Below are 22,983 nucleotides of genomic sequence, written 5' to 3'. Positions count from 1 at the left end.
AGATGGCATCGCTATTTACGTACGTTCTGGAGTCCAATGTGGTATCTAGCTTTCTAATATCTATGTGGGGAAGCACATGGGCAGAGTTCTCATTGGTTGCTTAATCACAGCAGGTCATGTGAGGACACACAAGCATTCCTATTGGACACCACACGTCTGCATGCATCACAGTGAGCCACAGGTTATATTGAGGTTAAATAAATAAATAAATAAACTAAAACAAACAAATTCACTCAGGGCCTTACATACACAAGGCTCCGAGCACCAAAAATACACACACACGCTCACTAAGGCTGCGAGCACCAAAAACATTCACACACAAAATGAATTGACTTACAGGGGGAGGATTCTGTGTAAGAAAGGCCCTGCATGCCTGAAACATAAACACACCAACATTAACTGACTCATAAGGCTACGCCGCTATGCAGGAGAGGAGAGGAGAGGAGAGGACTGAACTGCCTTCTATTTCACACTGAAGTTTTGCTGGATAGCCATTACACATTCCTTTAGCTAGAAGCACGCACACACGCACGCACACACACACACTCTCTTGTGGAGGAGGAAGAGGATGATTAAGGTGTCCACATATCCCTCTCGATCCTTCCAGAGAGGCACTTTCACGCCCCCAGTCCAGATAGCCATGTGTCCTTTATTACGGAGCTGAGGAGGGATGCTAACGCAGCTAGGCGCTACGCTACGCTACACACCTACAGGCATGACTGTCACCACAACACACTTACAGCATCCTCCATCTACTGAAGGGACTGGACGTCACAGCACATCACACAGGCAGCACAGAGACCAGAGAGACGAAGTGGGACAAGTTAGGGCGGAGAGTGGAGTGTGCAGCTGTGTGTTCATTTCGTTGTGGTTGTGTGGGGATTCTGACCCATCCTGATCAGTTGATGAGTGTGTGCGTTGAGTGGAAAGTTGCTTGTGTGTGTGTGTGTACATGTATGTGTGTGTGTGTGTGTGTGTGCGCATACCTGCCATTGCTGATCTGCTGCGGCGAGTGTCTGGAGTGGTCGGAGGGCTCCGAGCGGCGGTCGGGGGAGCGAGAGCGGCTGCTGCGGCGCCGCTCATGGGAACGGTTGGAATGATCAGATGCCACTGAGTGGATGTCTGAAATATCTACAAACACACAACAACCCGCATGCTTAGGCACACACACAGACACAAGCCCAGCGTCCAATCCTGCGAAATATGCTGGGTGAATATGACTGGAGGGAAGCGCTAACTGACTGACCAAACAGTGAGCTAGCGTGGAGTTCCTCAGGGGTTAGCATGCGGCCCTGCCCAAGTTGGGACAGGTTCATACCGTCTCTGTCGGACACGTTGGCGGAGGGGATGCTGTCGTCCATGTCGGGGATATTGAGCAGGGTCGCCCGCTCGTCCCTCTGGACCACCATCTTCAGCTTGCCCTTTGACCTTTCGATCAGCTTCTTCGCGTCGATCAGGGACAGGTTCTCCGTCACCGTGCCGTTTATCTGCAGGACAGAGGGCGGGAGACAGATATGCACATGTTAGCATGTATGCTATTTGCATGAGTGTGTGTTATTAATGGCTCTTTTCCATTAAGGACCGGGGCTGGACCAACGCTTTATCCCTGAATAAATGCTACTGGTCTGTTTTTAAATGTATCCAGCTTTATTGTTGCATCACATTCCATTCCAAAAGTCCTACTCCAGGGCTGTCCTGAGGCCGTCTGGCCTGTGGCCTCGGTTCAGCATCAATCAGGGAAATAGAAAAAGTCAGAGGCTTTACCCCAGACACTGGGGTTTTACCCCATAGTGGAAAAGGGCCATAAGTGTGCTTTGTTTTAGCATGAGTGCATGCTATTAAGAAAGCTGTGTTATTATGGGGGAATGCTAAGCCTTGACAGCATGGTGGGATGCTAAGCTTTGGTAGCAGCGTTGTGCGGTTTGTGTAACCTTCAGCTCGTCGTCCATTTCTGACCTTCCCTCTCTCTCAGCTTCCTCTACAACACGCTCTCCCTTCTACCCTCCCGCTCTCCTTCCTCTAGAACACAATCTCCCTCTCTCCTCTAGATCTCTCTCTCTCTCTCTGGTAATCACAGAGTAACTCACAAATTGATACGGTTGCAATACTTTGCCCATGATAATGATAACACGATTCAGCGACAGATTAAATCTACGATACATCTAGTACACTGTATTTCTACCCCTCTCCTTCCCTCTCCCTCCTTCTCTCTCCCCTCTCCCCCTTCAACTCCTTCTCTCTCCCCCCTCTCCCTCTCTCTTTCCCTCTCTCCCCCTCTGTCCCCCCTTTTCCCTCCCTCTCTCCCTCACCCTCCATCCCTCTCCCCCCCCTCCATCCCTCTCTCCCCCCTTTTCCCTCCCCCTCCTTCTCCATCCCTCCCTCTCTCTCTCCCTCCCTCCCTCTCCATCCCTCTGTCCCCCCTTTTCCCTCCCTCTCTTTCCTTCCCCCTCCATCCCTCTCTCCCCCCTTTTCCATCCCCTCCTTCTCCATCCCTCTTTCTCTCTCCCCCTCTCTTACCTTGAGCACCACGTCTCCCTCCTGGATGTTTCCATCTCTGGCCGCGAGGCTCTCGGGAGAGATGTCCTTCACGAAGATGTGACTGGCCAGCCGAAGCCCGTATTCTGCTTACGGAGTCAAACACGGATACACACACACACAAACACACATCGCATGTTAGCCTATTAGCACATTAGCACCTTGGAGCACAAGGACAAAACACATGCACGGTCACACACGAACTAGACTGCGTAGCACAGTATATCACAATGGAACATGGGCTACACAAACACAAACACACACACACACATAGTGTGTTACAGGACAATACTATGGAGCGGAGGTTTGTAGCTGAGAAGAGGAAAACAAAGGAGAGACATAGAGAGGGGTTAAAGAGCACAGGGTTGACCACTGCATACAGCTGTATTGCACACCGGCAAGCACCAACACACACAAACAAGTATATATACATACACATATATATACATACATACACAAACACACACACACACACACACACACACACACACACACACACAAAGTCCCATCAGATGTGTGACCCCCCTGGCTGCAGCTGGCGTTCCCGAGTGTGTGAGCCTCACCTTCATTCTTGCGAGACTTGATGAGCGTGACCTTGGCAGGGCGTGGCGGGACGCTGGAGGTGATGGAGCGGCGGTCGGAGCGCGGGGACATGCTCCTCTCGCGGGAGCCGCTGCGCTCGCGGTCGCGCTCCCTCTCGCGCCGCCCGATGCTGCCCCTCTCGCCGCGGCCACTCCGCCGACCTGCGCTGTAGGCGCTGGGGCCGCTGCGACCACTACGCACCTCGTAGATCTCGTCCTCGTAGCTGTCCTCGTCCTCGTGCTCCGACATAGTCTCCCGCTCGCCCAGGCGCCCCATCGGGATCTGCACCTTACGCTTCCGACGGATAGTCTGGGGAGGATATGACACGGGTCAGCCTTCGCTTCACACCAAGTGTACCCGCCAGCTCAGTGTCGTGGAGCAGATATGAACGGATACTCACAATCTTTGCGTTCTTGCCACTTTTGCGGAGCTGCTGGACTGCGTACGCGTGCTCCACGTTGTCCATGGAGACGGCGTTAACCATGACGACGCGGTCATTTTCTCTGCACGGGAGAAGGGCAACACAAACCGTCATTACACTGGGCAACTGGGACCCCAGATCCTGATGTCGAAATTTCATCACTTTTGAACTACTAAGAAAAGAACCAAGTCTACGCTACAACATGAGATCTCCGTGTACTTTTGAGAACCCGGTCTACTCTTCAGAATGAGATCTCTGTGTATTCTAGAACATGATGAGAACCCGTTCTACTCTAAGGCATGATGGGAACATGAGGACCTAGACTTGTCACATTCAGTCCAGCGTGCCTCAAACAGGAAACAGGAAGTCTTACTGCAGCAGGCCCTCGGCTGGTCCACCCTTCAGGACATCTGAGATGACGATGGACGTCTCGCCGCTCTGGAAGTGGGGGTTGTCCCGCCCACCTGAGATGGCGATCCCAAACCCAAACCCTGGTGCCTGTAGGGACAGACACACACACGCACAAACACAGATAGAGACAGACAGACAGACACACACACACACACACTTCAAATCTCTACAAATACTCACAATCTGAAATGCAAATGCATAAATCAAAACGACCTCCAGTAAATGGGCAGATGCGTTTCAAGAACAGGAGGACAGAAAAGAGAGATGAAGCCTCAGGAGAGCAAGGTCAGCCATGACAGGAGAGAACGACAGAGCAGAGAAAGGAACAAGGAGAAAAGTGAAGGAGAGCGGGAGGGAAGAAACAGGAGGCCAGATAGATAAATGGGAGGAAGAGACAGAGAGGGCAGCTAAGAGAGGGAGAGAGGAAGAGCCAAGGGCACAGAGATGGATGTACAGGGAGAGAGAGGGGGGGGAGGGGGAGAGCGAGTGAGAGAGAGAGAGAATCCTGTAAGTAAAGCCGTGGTCTTACCCTATGGAGAGTTACGGTGTGCTGTTCCCAGATTACGGTCTCCTCCATTACTGCACTCTGGAACAGACAGACAGAGAGAAACAAAGTGAGATCACCAGGACATCATTTGGGTCCTTCAGTGGCAGCATCACAGTCGTGTGTGTGTGTGTGTGTGTATTATATGTTGTTTGAGAGTGCATGTTTGAGTGCAACAGGTCTGTGTGTGTGTTCTGCGAGTGCCTGTGTCTGTCTGTGTGTCTGTGTGTGTCTGTGTATTATATGTTGTTTGAGAGTGCATGTTTGAGTGCAACAGGTCTGTGTGTGTGTTCTGCGAGTGCCTGTCTGTCTGCCTGTGTCTGTGTGTGTGTGTGTGTGTGTGTGATTATATGTTGTCTGTGAGTGTGTGTTTGAGTGCAACAGGTCTGTGTGTGTGTTCTAAAAGTGCCTATCTGTGTGTATGTGTGTGTGTGTGGCCGTGTAAATATTATATGTTGTTTGTGTGTGTGTTTGATTGCAACAGGTCTGTGTGTGTGTGTGTGTGCTCCCTGTAGGTCAGAGGCAGCAGCTGAAGGAGCCATACCGTCCGCAGGCAGTAGATGTGTTTTAAAGCATTGATTTATTCATTTATTTATGCTCTCGCTTCTGCAGTGCAGCGCAGGAGAGAGAGAAGAAAGGAGAGAGAGAGAGAAAAAAAGAAGGGGAATAGATGAGTGAGCAGAAAAGAGAAAGAAGAGAAAAAGGAGAGACGAGCAGAGAGGAGAGGAGGAGGGAGAGAAGAGAGGAAGAAAGAGATGAGAGAAGATAAGAGAAGACAGGAGGAGGGAGAGAAGAGAAGAGAGGAGGAGGAAGAGAAAAGGTAGAAGGAGAGAAGAGCAGAGTATACTTGGCAGCACACACAACTCTGGAGACTTTTAGGGACTCTCGCATACACAGAGCCATCACAATGCACCAGTCAGCCAGGAGGACCAACACACACACAGCCTCAGAGCAATCACAATGCACCAGTTCGCCGGGAGGACCAATCACTCACACACACACACACACACAGTGACAGCCAAGACTGACACCCCAGCCAGCCAAGTGATGGGGAGGAAACACAAATAGCAGAAAGTGGAGAGTTCAGCAACACTGCAGAAAAGCCCTGAGTGACAGCCAGCAAACACACACACACACACACACACACACACACACACACACACACACACACACACACACACACACACACACACACACACACACACACACACACACACACACACACACACACACACACACACACACACACACACACACACACACACACACACACACACACACACACACACACATAACGCACGCGCACATGCACGCACAAACAAAAACACTTAAGTCGGTGTTTGTGCTGCTAGGTTAGGCAGGGAGGTGTCCAATCACTGGCGACACACACAAACACACAGGTGCAGCACATGTTGTTAATGTGAGTACAAAGGCATTAAAGTTCTGTGTTGCTCTGGTGGTGCAGTTTGTTTATTTGAGCCCAGTGCTGGCCAGGGGCTACTCTATTTGGGTCAGACAGACCGACCGTTTGGGGCAGTGTGCTCCTTGTGTATTTAACAGCACATGAATAATGAACGCTAAAGAGTTAGCGCGCTAGTGCTAAAGAGTGTTTGCAGTGGTTGAGACTAGCTCTGCAGCCCTGTGGCTGTGTGATGGTCTGAGCGATCCGACGCGACCTCACGCCCTGCGGACCAGCAGAGAAAGTGTCCTGCGATCCGACGTGTCCCCACGCCCTGCGGACCAGCAGAGAAAGTGTCCTGCGATCCGACGCGTCCTCACGCCCTGCGGACTAGCAGGCAGAGTGTCCAGCGCAGCGAGAATATTAATCAAAGTCGCTTTAGTCTCTCAACGCCGCAGCGCTGCGTGAAATACTGCACCTGTAAGTTAGGCGGAGGCTGGAGGCCATAATTTCAGGTCCTTGGCTATAAAGAACACCGCACGAGAGAGAGAGAGAGAGAGAGAGAGAGAGAGAGAGAGAGAGAGAGAGAGAGAGAGAGAGAGAGAGAGAGAGAGAGAGAGAGAGAGAGAGAGAGAGAGAGAGAGAGAGAGAGAGAGAGAGGAGAGCAAGAGTGAGAAAGCGAGAGAATGAAAAATGTCTGTTGAGCGTGTCCTCTTCAGAAGTGCACTGCGATCACATCTCACACAGAGAGCACCTGATCACACACACACACACACAGAGCTCCCCATCACATCACATCACATCACACACACACACAACGCCACATCAGGTCTCTCTCTCACACACACAGGACGCCCCATCACGTCTCTCACACACACACAGGGCCAAAAAGGTGTGACCCTCAGCAGAGATTATACCGCTTCGTTAGAGCGCAATCGCTAGCCCACACACACGCTCTCACACACACACACACTCACACACACGCCAGCTGCTCAGGGGTCCACTGCAGCATCAGACAGGGCCAAGACGAGAGGAAAGCTCAGTGGGAATCTTTCCATTTGCAGATAAACAAGACACAAACACACACACAAACACACACACACACACACACACACACACACACAACGATTTCCTCTCTGAGGACTGAGCCCAAATTGCTTCTCTGATTAAAAAGGAAATCGTTTGATTGGCCAGAGCACAGAGAACCACAGGAGAAGACTGGGCCGAATTCCTCACTCTGTGTGTGTGTGTGTGTTACTGTGTGCCTTTGTACATGCTTGGAGAGAGTTCCTCACTGCGTGTGTGCGGAGGGAGTTCCTCACTGCGTAAGTGAATGCATGCGTGTGTGTGTGTGTGCCTGTGTACATGCTTGAAAAGAGTTCCTCACTGTGTGTGTGTGCGGGGGGAGTTCCTCACTGCGTGCGTGCGTGCGTGCGTGCAGTGTTTCCCGCAGGAAATGTGTTAGGGTGTTAAGGTGGTGGCTGTCTGACGGGGGGGACTAGGGGTGTACATATAAAAATAAGCAGTGTATAATATAAATGAATATAGAATATTGATATTATTATTAGGCAACAAATTTGTGCAGCATCCTAATGATGCTAACTGGATTTAATAGCAATTTAGCCAGTTGTCTTCTATGTGCCGCCAACAACAGTACTGACTTGGACGATTGTGAATGTTTGGATTCATATGAATACTGAGGAGGGGCGTGTCCGTGTGTGTGAGTGTTGGGAGTGTGTGTGGGCTGAATGTGTATGTGAGGGAGTCTGTGAGTGGTGTGTGTATGGGAGTCTGTGAGTGCTGTGTGTGTGTGTGCGTGCATGGGAGTGTGTGAGCACTCTGTGTGTTTGTGTAAGAGAACTCATTAATTAGAGTTATGTGGAGCTGCCAGGATGTTGCAAACAAGTAAACAACAAACTATTCAATTCAACAAGGAAGTTGGTACTAGTTGATGTGTGCACATGTGTATATGTGTGTGTGTTTGTAACAATAGCCCCCCTCACAGATGCCTGCATGAGGCCTACTACTAGCTCCAGACTAGCTCTCTGTGTGTGTGTGTGTGTGTGTGTGTGTTGTGTGTGCACATGTATTCACCTGGGGGGCTAAACACACTCCCAGATGCAGCCAATCAGAAGCCTGTAGCGTACCAAAGCCAAGTTTAAATTTTTATTTTTTTTTAAAACACACACAACCCCCAAAGACATCTGTTAAAAACACAACCGAAAAGAGCCTCAACTGAGAGAAACTCTCCAGTCAGCCGTTTCCCCCAAACCAACAGCAACAAGAAGTTTAGAGGCACAGCACCCGTCTGGGGAGGCACTAACACACTCACCGACAACACTCCACTTCACAAACAAGCACTACACTCACGCAAACATAAACAAACACATAAACACACGGAATATTCATAAACCAGATGTAAAACACATGCACTGCTGGGAAAACATGCTCTTTTGGGGCTCTGAGTGTGCGTGCGTGCGTGCGTGCGCGTGTGTGTGTGTATGGGGCAGGATTTATGCGCTGGTCTTCAGGCTGCTTAGAGCGGTTAAAGCGTTGAGGCTGAAGCACTCTGCACCATTCTGTCTGAATTTATGGTTGGGGGGGGGGGGGGGGGGGGGTTGGGGTGGCATGTTCGCCTGGCCCTTTCCACTGAGATCTTTTTTCAGGGAGATCTAGTCTGGAACACCATAGTTCATAACAGTTTCCCTCAGACAAAAAAATGTCAGCCCAATCAGCAACGAGAGGGGAAGGCGAAACCGAAACCTATTGTGATGAACAGTAGCAGCAACACCTGCAAACATCCAAAAGAATGCAGTTGGAAAAATGAATAAATACATTTATTTATAGCAAAAGTAGACCCACATACATTGTTTCCTGACTGTTGATGCTGTTTATTGTCAGTTTGTAAAGTTTATGCGAAGTAAGAAGAACATTTGTAATCTCTGATCAATGTGATTGAAATCATTAGTCCAGCCTTACCAAAGCTAGTGAATGTCACAATGCAAGGGCTGGAAACGAATCCCAGTAGTGAGTCACCAGACTCTATGCACTTTTTCCAGGCTAGGGGCACGTTCCCACCCGGCGGGCGAAAAGCTAATTAAGGCCCACTTTGATTCAGAACCACACTAAATCTTTCATACTTTCGTTTTCAACCATTTAGCCCCCTCACCATTAACACCCGAACCCCCAGCCCCAGCACCCGCCCCCCCCCACACACACACACCCTAACACCTAGGAAGTGACGAGAGTTGGTGTAGAGCAGGTCAACTGAAGAGAAGGAAGACAGACCACAGAGCCCCCATCTACTGAGGGTATCCCTTCCTGTATGTGTGTGTGTGTGTGTTTCCCTGCGTTACTGATTGGACTCCTCACAGGGACCCTCAGAGGGCTGCTGTTCTAGTCCAGGTGGACAGCACTGCTTTGCCGTGGCTGCGAGAGGTCATCAAGGGTCATTGTGACCGCGGTCCGACCAACACGTTTGCTGTGTGGAAACCAGGAAAGATCATCCATCCATCTCTCTCCATCTCCCTCTCTCTCGCTCACCTCATCTCTCTCTCCTCATCTCAGGGGAGCTGCCGATGCCAACGCTCCATTGGCCGTTTCTGCCCAATTTCCCCCTAACACAGCAGAGAGGAAGCTGTAATCCGTGTGGAGTGCCGCTCACTGCTCACTGCGTTAACTATTAATGTCCTGAGTGGTGGAGGAGCGCTAACAGCCCAGACGCAGCCGCAACACGGAGCCAGCAGCTCAGACACATCTGCATGGCACTCACACATCTGTGTTCCATCAGTGAGCTAGACGTCTGTTACACACACATCTGTGTTCCAACAGCAACGCAGATGCAACCATATTGCACACATTTGTTCTGAAAAGTGTGTGTGTGTGTGTCCACCATCTCATCCTTATTGCACACATTTGTTCTGAATAGTTTCCTTCATCTTGCAAAAGAATACTGGACAGACAGCTTCAGTGACTGACTTCCACCAGTGGGAGTGTGTCAGTCACACTGGGTCCTGCCGCGTGTGTGTGTGTCCACCATCTCAGATGGAGAGCAGGTGCAGTCGGCAAAGAGAAGGAGGATGGTGGACAGGTGAGAAAAGGAATCTCTGACTGCTGACCCCTCACACACACACACAGGACAATGACATGACACCAGCCCAAGCGTGTCCCTGTGCGCTCTGTCGGGTCAGCGTGGTAGGAACCTCTCTGGCCGTCTCACCGACAGCCTGACAGCCTGTCTGTCTCTGGTCACCTCCTGCAGGGTCAGTGCCTGACCTCATAGGAGCCCTCAGGGTCACTGGATCTGTGTGTGTGCCCAGCCTCAAAGAAGGCAGAGTGTCGATCGCTGTGTGTGTTTATGTCTCTCTGGACACTTTCTGGACACACACACACACACACACACACACACACACACACACACACACACACACACACACACACAGCCTCAGAGGAGGCCCTCAGGGTCACTGAGTCAGCTCTGTCAGTCCACGCCTGCCCTCTAAAGACAGCTAAAGACACAGACAGCGCTTTCAGATATAACCTCCGGAGTATATGCGGAGGTTTGTCAAACGGAGGTCCTACCCTTCGGATGATTCAGATATGATGCTAACCTGCGGACCTTATACTGACCTTATACGGACGTATGTGTGAACGACACAGAATTACAGAATCTCCGTGTGGTTGTCGAGTGAGGGGTGGGGGCTTGTAGAGTTCACAAGATGCGAGATGTGACGCAGAATATATGCGGCCGCTGCCTGTCACAGCTGCTTTTTGTTTACAAAGCGTAGCCTATGCATTATGTAGGCTAAAGAAGAGAAATCTATTGTGCGTAGGCTAATACTTGAAGTAGTCACGTAAGGGCGCACTTGAAATTGACCTACAGTATTTGTATGTGTGCTTCGAATAAACATTTATCTGTTTTCAACATTATGTAGCCTACCAGAATCTGGTTTGCGTTGGAGAGAGAGCATGCGCAAACTTTATGGTAGGCTACCAGCCAATTCAGTAGGCTAACTCAAGACTTCAAGGCCATGATACAACGTTTTTAAGCAACAAACAAAATACTGACATAACAGTGAAGTTGTTCGTTTTTTCATGGTTTATTTTTTTCCAAAAGCATCCTCTCCCCATGTGTCTATTGCATTTACGTAAGGAGCTTGGAACAAAGTTGGGTTTTCTTCGTTTTCATTTTCTCTAGGCATATATGCTCAACAAATATCAGTGAGCTCAGCAAGTCATATGGGAAGGCTATCAATGAACAGAAAACCGTGTTGGCTAACAATTTATTAAATCAACGACGTCGCTGTAGGCTACTGCCTTTTCAGCGCCTTCTGCTTATGGTGATTCAGTCTTTTGAATTCGTTTGGCCTTCCCATGCAGGCTACAACGTGCCATTCCCTTCATGTGTTCTATCAAAATGTTGTATGCACTCATGGACAGTAGCTCCGTGATGTCTGCATCTTTCCAGGTCGGAGATTTTCTGGACAGCACTATGCCACTCCATCATAACACGGGCATTTAAGTCAGATCTAACCACATGGACGCACGAAAGAAACGTCACTAACACGCCCTCTCACTAGGTGTGAATTTTAACCGCATGTTCTACGCCTCGTTCAGACACAGCACATTTACATAATGTCCGGAGGAAATACTGGGGGGGGCACCGTTTAACATCGGCAGACACAGACACACACCAGGGCTAAAACATCAATGTCTCTCTACTTCAACAGACCCTCAGAACTGAGAAACCCAACAAGTAGAAAGTACCTTTCTCTGTGCTGTTGTTTATTGTTTACTCTGTGTGATTGTGTGCATGCGTGTATGTAAAGGCCTGTCTGCTGCTCCTGCTGTTCCTCAGTCCACACACACACTCCACACACCCTTGTGTTTTTGCCCTGCTCAGTGTTCTTCTGCATGACTAGGAGCTCACGAGCCGAGTGTTTAATTGGACGTTTCATGGCTCAGAGTCATTGTGGAGCTGCGTGTGTGTGTGTGTGTGTGTGTGTGTGTGTGGGGTCTTACTTAATTTTGGCCGTGGAGCACATTATGCCCCTCACTAGAGAAGACAGGCACTATAAATAGAACTCGTGTCACCACTCTGTGCTGCATGCTGGAGAACAGCAGCCGTAATGCAGAAAGAGGGAGAGGGAGGGAGGACAGAGAGAGAGACCAAGAGAGACCGAGAGAGAGAGAGAGAGAGACCAAGAGAGACCGAGAGAGAGAGAGAGGTGTCAGCATGTCTGTGGAGAAACACTGAGGTTGTGACAGTGATGAGCAATGCCATGTTTCTACTTCAGCAATCAAATCATGCAAATTTAAAACAGGCAAGACAAATCTCTCCCACACACCCTGAGCAGCAGAGCCGCCGAGATGTTTAGTAGGAGCAAGATGATCGATCACCTCAGAAATTGCAAAAGATGCGTCACGGAATGCTGACACCTACTAAACGTCCCCTGCCCCGGTCCCCCTGCACGCACGCACACTCGCACCTCAACACTACTGTATTCAAATGGCGATGACATGTAGCAGCATGGTGGGGGGAGGGGGGTCTCCCCAGAGGCTCTGGTGTCATTCCACACACGCCGAGCTACGCACTAGGTGCTACGCTACCGCTGCTGATGCAGAGCTACGTGTCGCCAACGGAAACAGAGACTGGCAGCAACACCAGGCAAAGGCATGCAGTCACATAGCCATAACAACTGAAAAACACAAGCCTAAAATGCGTGTGTTGCCAGTGGTCAGATGGCAAAGTTTTATGATGCTAGGCTAAAGCTAATGCTAGCAGCGCCGCTAAACCTACAGCTTGCTGCAGAGCGCAGAGGCTACAGCAGACTCCTACAGCCTCACACACACGACCCTCAGCTACGAAAGCCCGGTCAATCCTACACAACGCACACTTCAGGTCTGTGTGTCAACGCCTGGCAAACTCTACACAACACACACACACACACCTAAAGCTCTGAGCAGCCGGCAAACCACACACATCTAAAAGCAAACAGCACAGAGACGAGAGAGAGCGAGCGAGAGAGAACGAGAGAGAGAGAGAGAACGAGAGAGGAATGCTGTACTTACAGTGGTTCATTGCGTCCACATCGGAAGAATCTCCTCACACAAACACACACACACACGAGCCTCTCGCTAATTCAGCACCCCTGTCCTGCTGCTCCAGCGCGCGCACACACACATACGCTACCCCCCACATGCCCGAGCCAAACAGAGAGCGAGAGAGAAGGGGAGGGGAGGAGAGGAGAGAGAGAGAATGGGAGGAGAGAGGGAGGAGAGGAGAGGGAGAGAGAATGGGAGGAGAAAGAGGGAGAAAAGGAGGAAGAGGAGACAGAAAGAGAGAGAGAGAAAGAAAGAGGGAGAGGGAAAAAGATGAGAAAGAGACCAGCCCCAGTGCAGTGAGTTGAGAGTGAGGAGCAGACTCCTGACCCACATGGTCTGGGCCCTGCCAGGGTCCTCTCAGGCAAGCGCACGCACACACACTCACACACTTACTTCAGCTGTGTGTGTGTGTACACTGAGGCAGTGTTAGACTGCGCTGTAGAACATCCAGCTGCAGGGTAAACTGCTGTATCTCCCTTTAATTCTTACAGAGTTGACTGTGGAGTGTTGGTGTGTGTGTGTGCGTGTGTGTAACTGGTGACGCCAATCTGTAGAGTGTGTAATTTGTGGCAAACAGTCAGTGAAAAGTGAAGCGACTACTTGGCAAGACCTGATTGTCTGCTCAGTAAACAAAACGAGTGTGTGTGTATGTGTACAATCACCAAGTGCACATCTCTTCAATTAGGCCAATATGACCGACCATTCTTTGCTTCATTTCAATGATGATGCTAACACAAACATACACACGCTACACTACAGCGCATGCGCGCACACACACACTGCAGTGCAAGCACACACAAATGCTACACTGCAGCACAAGCATACACACACTCCCACACATGCATGCCTGACTGCAGCAGGAGCTCCTGCAGCTTCAGGTGTAGGAGGGGAAGTGGAGGTGTGCTGCAAGCCTTCCAGCTGATTGGTCACCAGGGTGCTACTCTGCATAACACACAGAGACACCTCTATGCAGATGTTCCTGACACACACGCACACACATACATAGCAGTAGGGGGCATGTGCCAAGGTCATACTGTAGGTAATAATGATCAGTCAGTATGCTGTGTGTGTGTGTGTGTGTGTGTTTCCTTTGCTCCCCACACTGAGACGTACGTGTGTGTGTGTGTGTGTGTGTTATGCTAAAATAGCATCAGTCACTGATGGTCCAGCACTGGCATCATGCTTCACACCATCTCTGTCCTGCTGGTCACAGCTAGAGCATCACTAACAGAGGTATCGCACACATTCCAACACAACCTCTTCTAGGCATGACTGATGAGTCTCCTCTGACGTGTGTGTGTGTGTGTGAGAAGGGGATGGGGGTCACTGAGCTTATGACACATGGAAACCCAAGTAGGAAGAAACAGTGCACACACACCCCAAATGTAATTTAAATTCAAATCCAGTCAGATCTCATCTGGAGTGGTGGATGTAGCTTTACCAGAGCCCTTTGTCTTGCTGTTGAAAGACAGCTCAAGCGAAGCTTGCACTCTCTCTGTGTGTGTGTGTGTGTGTGTGTGTGTGTGTGTGTGTGTGTGTGTGTGTGTGTGTGTGCACTATAAATAGCAGGGCGGTGCTGACGCTGCGGTATCAGAATGGGCCCATATGTAATGATTAGCACTCAGGTTGCAGTAGAGAAGGAGACTGTCTCCACTGGGCTAAACACACACACACACACACCAGCTTCAGCAGGAGCACTGGCACGTGTGTGTGTGTGTGTGTGTGTGTGTGTCCGAGTGCAGGCAGGTGCACGCTGTGAGCCTCATCTTCCTCATGACCATCAGCACTGTCATGAGGACAGCTCTGCCAGACAGACAGAGAAGAGGGAATAAGTGCACGTGGAGGACAGGGGCATGGAAACAGATGAAGACTGTGTGTGTACTCTCTCAGGGCAGATTCTAAATTCAGAGCTGTGCATCTGTGGCCCCTCTTGCTCCAAGCCTGCTGTTACCCTTACAGACACACACACACACACACACCTTCAGCTGTTTCCACTGCCCCTCAACCAGACACCACTGACTGTTGGAAGTCACAGCTTAGAACACACATGATCCGGTGGTGACTCCCAGACCCTTCCTCTTCACACTGTCCTGCGAACAGGCCATCTCAGGCAGTTTGCTTAGCATGTATTTAGTCGTGTGTGTGTGTGCACGTGTGTGCGTGTTTAGAGGGGCCACTTCATCGTCCCTTAACATCTCTGGCAGAAAAGGGAAAAACCAGAGATCCCTCTCGTCTCCGAGACAGATGCTCTTTGGGTCCTGGTGCCGGCCGTCTTGGGAGTCCACTCCCAATGAGCTCCAGGGGTGTGTGTGTGTGTGTGTGTGTCGGGGAATGTGCTGATGAGCAGTGTCATGCAGGAGCACAGCAAGCATCTACACACACCTTCCCCCACTCTCACACACACACTACAGGAGCACAGCAGGCATCTACACACACGCTCCCCCCACTTCGACCCTCATCTTTCTCTTGCTTTTTCTCTATCCCCCTCTCCCTTCCTAGCCCACACGCACGCGGGGGGGGGGGGGGTTACACTCTACAGCATGGACAGGGAGGCCTGTGTGAGCGACGCCAGAGTCTCCTTCAGCTGCACGGGTCTTCATCAACAAAGGAGAGCTTTTGATGTGGATGTCGTGTGACTGGCCTCAGAAAGGCTGCAGACCCGTTTCAGTAGGAGCCAAGGGGTCTAAAGGTGGGATGCCCACACACACACGTGGTGGTCTAAAGGTGGGATGCACACACACACACACACACACACACACACACACACACACACACACACACACACACACACACACACACACACACACACACACACACACACACACACACACACACACACACACACACACACACACACACACACACACACACACACACACACACACACACACACACACGGAGGTCTAAAGGTGGTTCGCCCACTGGGATGACCACACAGAACTCAGTGAAGGAGGCAGCGAACCCAATCCAGCAGTCAGGGCTGGGTGTGTGTGTGTGTTTGTGTGTCTAATCTAATCCAATCAATCTAATCTCAGTCAGATTCTGTCTCATTCATTAGAGCACTTAAAGGGAGCAGGCACTTAAAGAGCAGCCTTTCACACACGTGTACACACACAGCCATGAATAACAGCACACACTCATGCTAACACACAGAAGATTGGGTTTCAGCTCTCCAGGACAGCAGCACAGCAACATAGCTTCTTCAGTTTCCTGTCCATCAGAGAGTCTGATGGCTGTGTGTGTGTGTGTGTGTGTGTGTGTGTTGGCGGCTTAGGGGTTGTCCTATGGGTAATACTACACCAGGTACTGTGGTGTGCAGTAACCTCTCATGTCTCCGATGACCTCTGACCCCTCTGGGACTTTTAAAGGCTCCTGTTCAGTCAACAGCTGGGAAGTGATCACTCAGCGTCTCGTGGGCGGCATTACCACACAGCCGTAGCTACGCTGCAGCAACGACAACACCTGCCGTTGGCACGGCGACGCCCTACCGCATGCCACTGACTCACACAGCTTGTTAATATGTGACAGCAGAGGAATGCGGCCTCTCAGTTCACACACTCACACCCCTGAGTACACACATGACGTCAGAGAATTAGCGGATGGGCAGAGGAGTTTCACAGTCACTGCTCTCATTGTCCAGTGTGTGTGTGTGTGTGTGTGTGTGTGTGTGTGTGTGTGTGTGTGTCCATGCCCAGTCACTGCTCTCATGGTCCAGCGTGTGTGTGTGTGTGTGTGTGTGTGACCATGCCCACTCACTGCTCTCATGGTCCAGTGTGTGTGTGTGTCTGTGTGTGACCATGCCCACTCACTGCTCTCAGGAGCAGCTCTGCTTCAGACTGGCACTCAAGAGGAGGAAGAGGAGAAGGAGGAGGAGGACGCTTGCTGCTGACCCATCAGAGGGGGACAGTCAGATGACATGACCTTTGTTTGTTTGGAGCCAGTCAGGCTGATCTGAGGCAGTTTGAAGGTAAACATCTGACATGGGGGCGTGGTCCGAGAGAGGTGACCGGCCTCATCACACCAGCGCAGTGAAACTGGCCCCAAAGTGAGGCCTGCTGCTCAGGGCTAGCAAGCGCAGGAGGAAGTGACCTCAGCAAGGCATAGGGAGACGGTTCTCTTCCGACTACGAGCTTTCCTGTAGATTATGCAAAGCAGTAGACGGGAACAGAAGCCAACATGCTTGATGGGGATCAAAGATGGGGAAATGCTGTGCGCACACCCACCGACCCACCCACACACACACACACACACCCACACCCACACACACACCAGTTGGCACATTCATTTGATTAGCCTGCTCTGCAACAGTCCTGAAATGACATCACAGCACAAACATGCATATCCACAATAGAGATGCACCGATATAACTGCCCAACATCAGGATCAGCCCATAGCAGCCTTGTTAACTGGTATCGGCTATCGACAAATGTATATGACATATCCCGATGGCAGTATCTGATGTTTATCTGTTATGCTGCATCAAGTCTGGTCTAGCTAAATGTTGTGTTATGCGCAGACTGGGCCATACAGAGACAGCCTAATGAATGGTTTTGCTTTCTTGCATCCAAGTCCACATGCTGGCCACCAGCAGGGAGGTGATGCAGAAACCTGTCTTCTCTCTGGAGTACAATCACACACACATATTCTCCCTGGAGTAAAATCTCTCTGACACTCACATATTCTCTCTAGAGTAATATCTCTCTCACACACACACACACACACACACACACACACACACACACACACACACACACACACACACACACACACACACACACACACACAGACACACAGACACACAGACACACAGACACAGACACACACACAGACACACACACAAATTCTTCCTGGAGTAAAATCACACATACTCTAGTCTCAGTCTATTTTGGGATGGCACACACCAACTGGTCTATTCTTGGAGTCTGGCAGGGGAAAAGAGAAATGAAATTGTGTGAGGTGATGATTCCATGTCTCCCTCCACCCTCCCGAAAGGTAAGCCACACAACAGCATTTAAATTATTCATAACCCTCTGAGCTTGGAGAGAGGGAGCAAGAGAGGGCATGAGAGAGAAAGAGAGAGGGGGAACGAGAGAATGAAGGAGTGGGAGGGGGACAGAGAGCGAATGAGAGAGTGAGAGAGGGGGAGAGAGAGGGAATGAGGGAGTGAGAGAGAGGGAATGAGGGAGTGAGAGAGAGGGAATGAGAGAATGAGGGAGTGGGAGGGGGAGAGAGGGAATGAGGGAGTGAGAGAGGGGGAGAGACTGAATGAGGGAGTGAGAGAGGGGGAGAGACTGAATGAGGGAGTGAGAGAGAAAGAGAGGGAATGAGGGAGTGAGGGAGAGGAGGAGAGAGAGGACAGAGGGAGACGATGGAAATGGTGCTCCCTCACACTTCTCCACCCTCATCCTTCAGCAGGTGACATCCTGTGACTGCAGAGATGCACCTTGGGCCTTTATTTCGAGCCCCTTCAAAACCAGCAGAATGTGAGGGCCACACACACACACGCTTTCGGGGCTAAAAGCTGCCATGCGGGACCCTCGGTGTGTGATGGCCGAGTGCCTGTGGTCAGAGTGTGTGAGGCCGTCTGCTCTGCCTGCCTCAGAGCAATGGCAGGACCAGGAGCGCTCCCCTTCTCTCTCTCTCTCACATACATTCGCTCATCCAGGGAACGTTCAAATACTTTGTAGTCTGCAGACAAAAAGTGTATATTTGTTCTATTATCCCCATACACACACACACACACACAAACACACACACACACACACGCACACACACAGAGAGGATAATCTCTTGATCCACAAGTGAAAGTTACAGATCCAAGTTTCCCAGCAAAGCAGGTCACCTGATGGTGTGTGTGTGAGTGATAGAGATAGAGAGAGATGGACACAACAAGACCCACTAAATACCTTTCCATCTTTTTTCTCTAATCTTTCCCTACAGTCCTGCCCTGTGATAACTGCAGTATCGCCTGATGTAAGAGAGAGAGAGAGACAGAGAGAGAGAGAGAGAGAGAGAGAGAGACAGACAGAGTGAGAGAGAGAGAGAGAGAGAGAGAGAGAGAAACAGGCCCTGCCCTGTGATCATAGTGTGTCGCTCCCGCTCAACTCCTGCGAGTTCCCAGAGCCCCTGGTTAGATTATGGCCTTGGTCAATGACCACGTTACCATGCGGAGCCCCTGGTTAGATTATGGCCTTGGTCTGTGCATCTGCACCAGGTGTAATGTGGGAGTTCTACCATTACTGCATAGCCACCCACCCACCCCCACACACACACACACACACACACACACACACACACACACACACACACACACACACACACACACACACACACACACACACACACACACACACACACACACACACACACACACACACACACACACACACACACACACACACACACACACAAACGAAAGAAGTGAAAGAAACAAAGACACAGTGCAGTGACTAATCGTTAGGGGACTCAACCCAAGTGTCAGTCAGTAAGAATGTGGATGCCAGCTTGCATGTGAGGCTCACGTAAGAATGTGGACGCTGGCTTGCACTGCCCTCCTCCCATGTAGTCCTGCAGTGAAGGGCAACGCTCTCATTCTTTCAGGAGATTAAAAAAAAAATCAACATGCCCACTGCCTCACTCTCCCACTGGCTGAAGGGGCTTACAGAGAGAGTGAGAGGGAGGGGGGGGTGAGATAAAGGGAGTAAAAGAGAAAGAGAGAGAATAGGAGAGACAGAGACCAAACCAGCCCCATCGTCTGGAGTCCATGTTACTCTAGTGCAGCTGTCCACCTCTTCAGGCAGGACCACAGCTTCCCGAAGCCACCACAACACAGCAACAGCACATAACTGTCATAACTGTGTGTGTGTGTATGTATTTCATACTAATTCTCAGAGTGGGCTCAAGACTACAGACACACACACAAAAAAACCTACGGCCCTGAATGATGAGTCTAGTCTGAGAATGTGTGTATGTGTGTTCAGGTCATTAGCACCTACAGACAAACGTCACAATGTCATCTTCCCCTGACATTCTCAACAATGCATGCGGATTGCAAATCACCTTAATAGATTTAAACAACAAATAAATAAATAAATAGCGCAAAGCTTCTAAACATCACTGCATGACCTCCAGGAATTGATTTCAGTTCAAAGGCAAAGACAAAGTTCACTTCCTCCTTCACCTCAAGGGACCAGAAAAACAAATCATTACAGCCACGGATGGACACGCATGATTCTGCTTGGCTGTTGACTTGCTTCTCTTCATGCACAACCTACTGATGCTGGATAACACAGCACAACACACAATCTACTGATGCTGGGTAACACAGCACAACACACAATCTACTGATGCTGGGTAACACAGCACACGATTTAACCTAGTGATGCTGGGTAACAGCACAACACACAACCTACTGATGCTGGGTAACCTACTGATGCTGGGTAACAGCACATGATTCAACTACTGATGCTGGGTAACAGCACATGATTCAATCGACTGATGCTGGGTAACAGCACAGCACACGACACAACCGAATGATGCTGGGTAACCTACTGATGCTGGGTAACACAGCACACGACTTAACCTACTGATGCTGGGTAACACAGCACACGATTCAACCTAGTGATGCTGGGTAACAGCACACGATTCAAGGTGCTCTCTGGCTACGCTGCTTACAGCTGTGCTGACAGATGCCACAGTGAACCAGAGGAGAGTGAAACACTGTGGGAAGCCAAAATACTACATATGATACAGGCTTAACGCTCACCCCCATGTACTTAAGCTTAAGTGCATTACAAACAGTGCTAGGGGGAGGAGGGGAGGGGTTCTACCCAACACGAGAAAACAAAGCTGCTCAAATAATCTGAAGTCATAAGTTAATAGAACAGCTTTACTGTGATTTGGAAATCAAGAGGCTGTTGAAACCAAACAGGACACTAGTCTCAAAAGCTCGCGTGTCGATGAAAACAAGATGTGGGTGGACTGGCTCGACCAAGTTCAGGAACGCAAAACAGGTTTTTAAACCGGACTACACCTGTTGGTCTGCGCTCGTGCCCGTTGCATGACACGCCCATTGACATTACTAACAACCAAGTTATTTCTCACTGGCCCAATGTTTAAGCAACCATTATTTTTTCTAATAATCATTCAGCTGTTTAAACATGAGTTGCTTGGCCAATGTCCAGAATCGTGAATACAAATCAAATCACTACAACAGTTCATGATGTTCAAAACAATCTCCTGAATGCACCTAAGAGGGAGCGAGACACAATGACCATCGCATAGTAGTGCTTAGCAAGGTAACTTAATAACGGAAGTGCAAGCAATATTTCAGTGATAAAAAACACAGTTGAGATAGCTTCAATGGCACCGCTATGAACCAGACACCTAACAATCAGTTTCTATCAATCAGTCTGTAATATGCTTATAACAGAGACAACACAAGTAGCCACTGAGCTGACATCTAACTTAACGTTAACTGAATTGCGAGGTTGAGCAAGCTGATTTCACTAGCATATCATGAAATACCGTAAACAGTTATTATATTGGTTTAGCCAATGTAGCTCATTCATTCACATCCCAAATAGTAACGGTCTCTGACGTTAATTGATAGCTAGCAAGAAAGACTATCAACAGGTGCATCTTCATCGTTTATGACTTGTATTCAGCCAACTAGCCATCAGCTTGATGCGTAAACACGAACCTGACCACATTGCTAAGACGCCGATGATAGTATTTTTTGATAAACACTCAATACACCGTATTGCAATGCTTTGTCCATTTAATCCTCTTATTAAACAAAATATATAAGACGTCAAAAAGCCAACTATCTAGGTGAGCAGCAAGTTCGCATGGTAACGCTAACAATAGCTTAGCTAGCTAGCAGCTAACAAGAGCATCAACGTCACAGGTGGGTGAATTAGCTCCCTAGCTAAACTAGCCGGATGACTGACAGGCGTTTCGTTCTGATTAAAATGAATGAAAATGTATTGTTACTGGCCACGGGCAGCCGAAAACCCAGCACCGCTGTTAGGTGATGGCGGCAATTCCGATATAACATACTGACAGAAACGCACCTCGTAGTCGGCAGCTGTGGCAGACATTTTGTTCCTTAGCTACTCCCGGTGAAGCAAGTTTAATGTTGTGATATGGAGCTATCGCTGGTTCAAGCTAACGTTCAGGTTTCAAACGATTCCACCAGCAATATAGTCCCAAACTTATACTCGCCAGGCTGTCGCAGCGCCAGATTACAGGTATAGATTTTCCCTGAAAGAGGTTCACGTTGTCATTTTTAAATGTCAAAAAGTCCAAAGTTCATTAACTAACGTTAGAGAGAAGGCTTGGCGGAATGTTACCTAGCATTACGCTAACTGGCTAAAGCAATCGCTGTATCATTAGCAATAGCTAGCCAGTGCCTCAAGACGCCACTCGCTATGTCGATACAGTATTTTCCTTTAATATCTGCAAATGCGGTCACTTACGAGTATTTTTATTGTGACTTCGGATTTTCCTTCATCAAATCTGTTTCGTCGTGCCGATCAGCTGAATGTTTGATTCCGTTTGATAATATAGGGTAGTCAGTGCCGTCCTCTCGGCTCCAAAACGGCAGCACTGCAATGGCAGGCACAGGATGCCTTTCCCCTCTCCCAATGCGCTTCAATTCTCCAAGCAACAACCGTGACATGTCTGTCTGGAAGAGTCCATTGCATCTCCCCAGGGGTGGAAGAAAAACGGGGCATCAACTGACAGCATCTATCGCTGAAGTAGTATCATGCAAGGTCGAATGTCCCGCTTCATCACAATTAGCGGGTATAGAGGCCAAATTTATGTGATGCTCTCCGCTCACTGATTCTCCACTCACGTTCTCCAGAGAATGCAGCCAGGACACGTATTTTATGTGTGATGAAGATGGGTTTGATTGTAGCCTACCTGATCTATCGAACCAATAGCTAGGTCTCTAAACAAGCGGAATATTAGGATTTATTAATC

General features: G+C 49.6%; 1 protein-coding gene across 7 annotated transcripts in view; it reads right to left on the bottom strand.

Moving 5' to 3' along the window:
* Positions 1-22,627, bottom strand: part of tjp1b (tight junction protein 1b) — a 46,405-nt gene extending 23,778 nt beyond the window's left edge. For 3 of the 7 annotated variants that reach the window (XM_076268469.1, XM_076268485.1, XM_076268510.1), the window contains exons 1-8: positions 22,476-22,627; positions 4,479-4,535; positions 3,912-4,036; positions 3,518-3,620; positions 3,099-3,426; positions 2,518-2,624; positions 1,247-1,487; positions 987-1,131 (exon numbers count right to left, since the gene is read on the bottom strand). In XM_076268469.1, coding sequence (XP_076124584.1) covers positions 987-1,131; positions 1,247-1,487; positions 2,518-2,624; positions 3,099-3,426; positions 3,518-3,620; positions 3,912-4,036; positions 4,479-4,526 — 1,097 coding nt within the window. In that variant the 5' untranslated portion in view covers positions 4,527-4,535; positions 22,476-22,627. The remainder of the gene's footprint in view (positions 1-986; positions 1,132-1,246; positions 1,488-2,517; positions 2,625-3,098; positions 3,427-3,517; positions 3,621-3,911; positions 4,037-4,478; positions 4,536-22,475) is intronic. The other 4 variants (XM_076268500.1, XM_076268518.1, XM_076268493.1 and 1 more) reach the window with 3 other exon arrangements.
* Positions 22,628-22,983: the final 356 nt, after the last annotated feature.

This window comes from Alosa pseudoharengus, unplaced genomic scaffold (genome assembly GCF_046254945.1).
Source record: "Alosa pseudoharengus isolate Yale_2024_CS ecotype anadromous, Long Island Sound unplaced genomic scaffold, YU_APseudo_1.1 YU_APseudo_1.1_scf_10, whole genome shotgun sequence".
Classification (NCBI taxonomy): domain Eukaryota; kingdom Metazoa; phylum Chordata; class Actinopteri; order Clupeiformes; family Clupeidae; genus Alosa; species Alosa pseudoharengus.
This window is presented reverse-complemented; position numbering and strand designations above follow the sequence as displayed.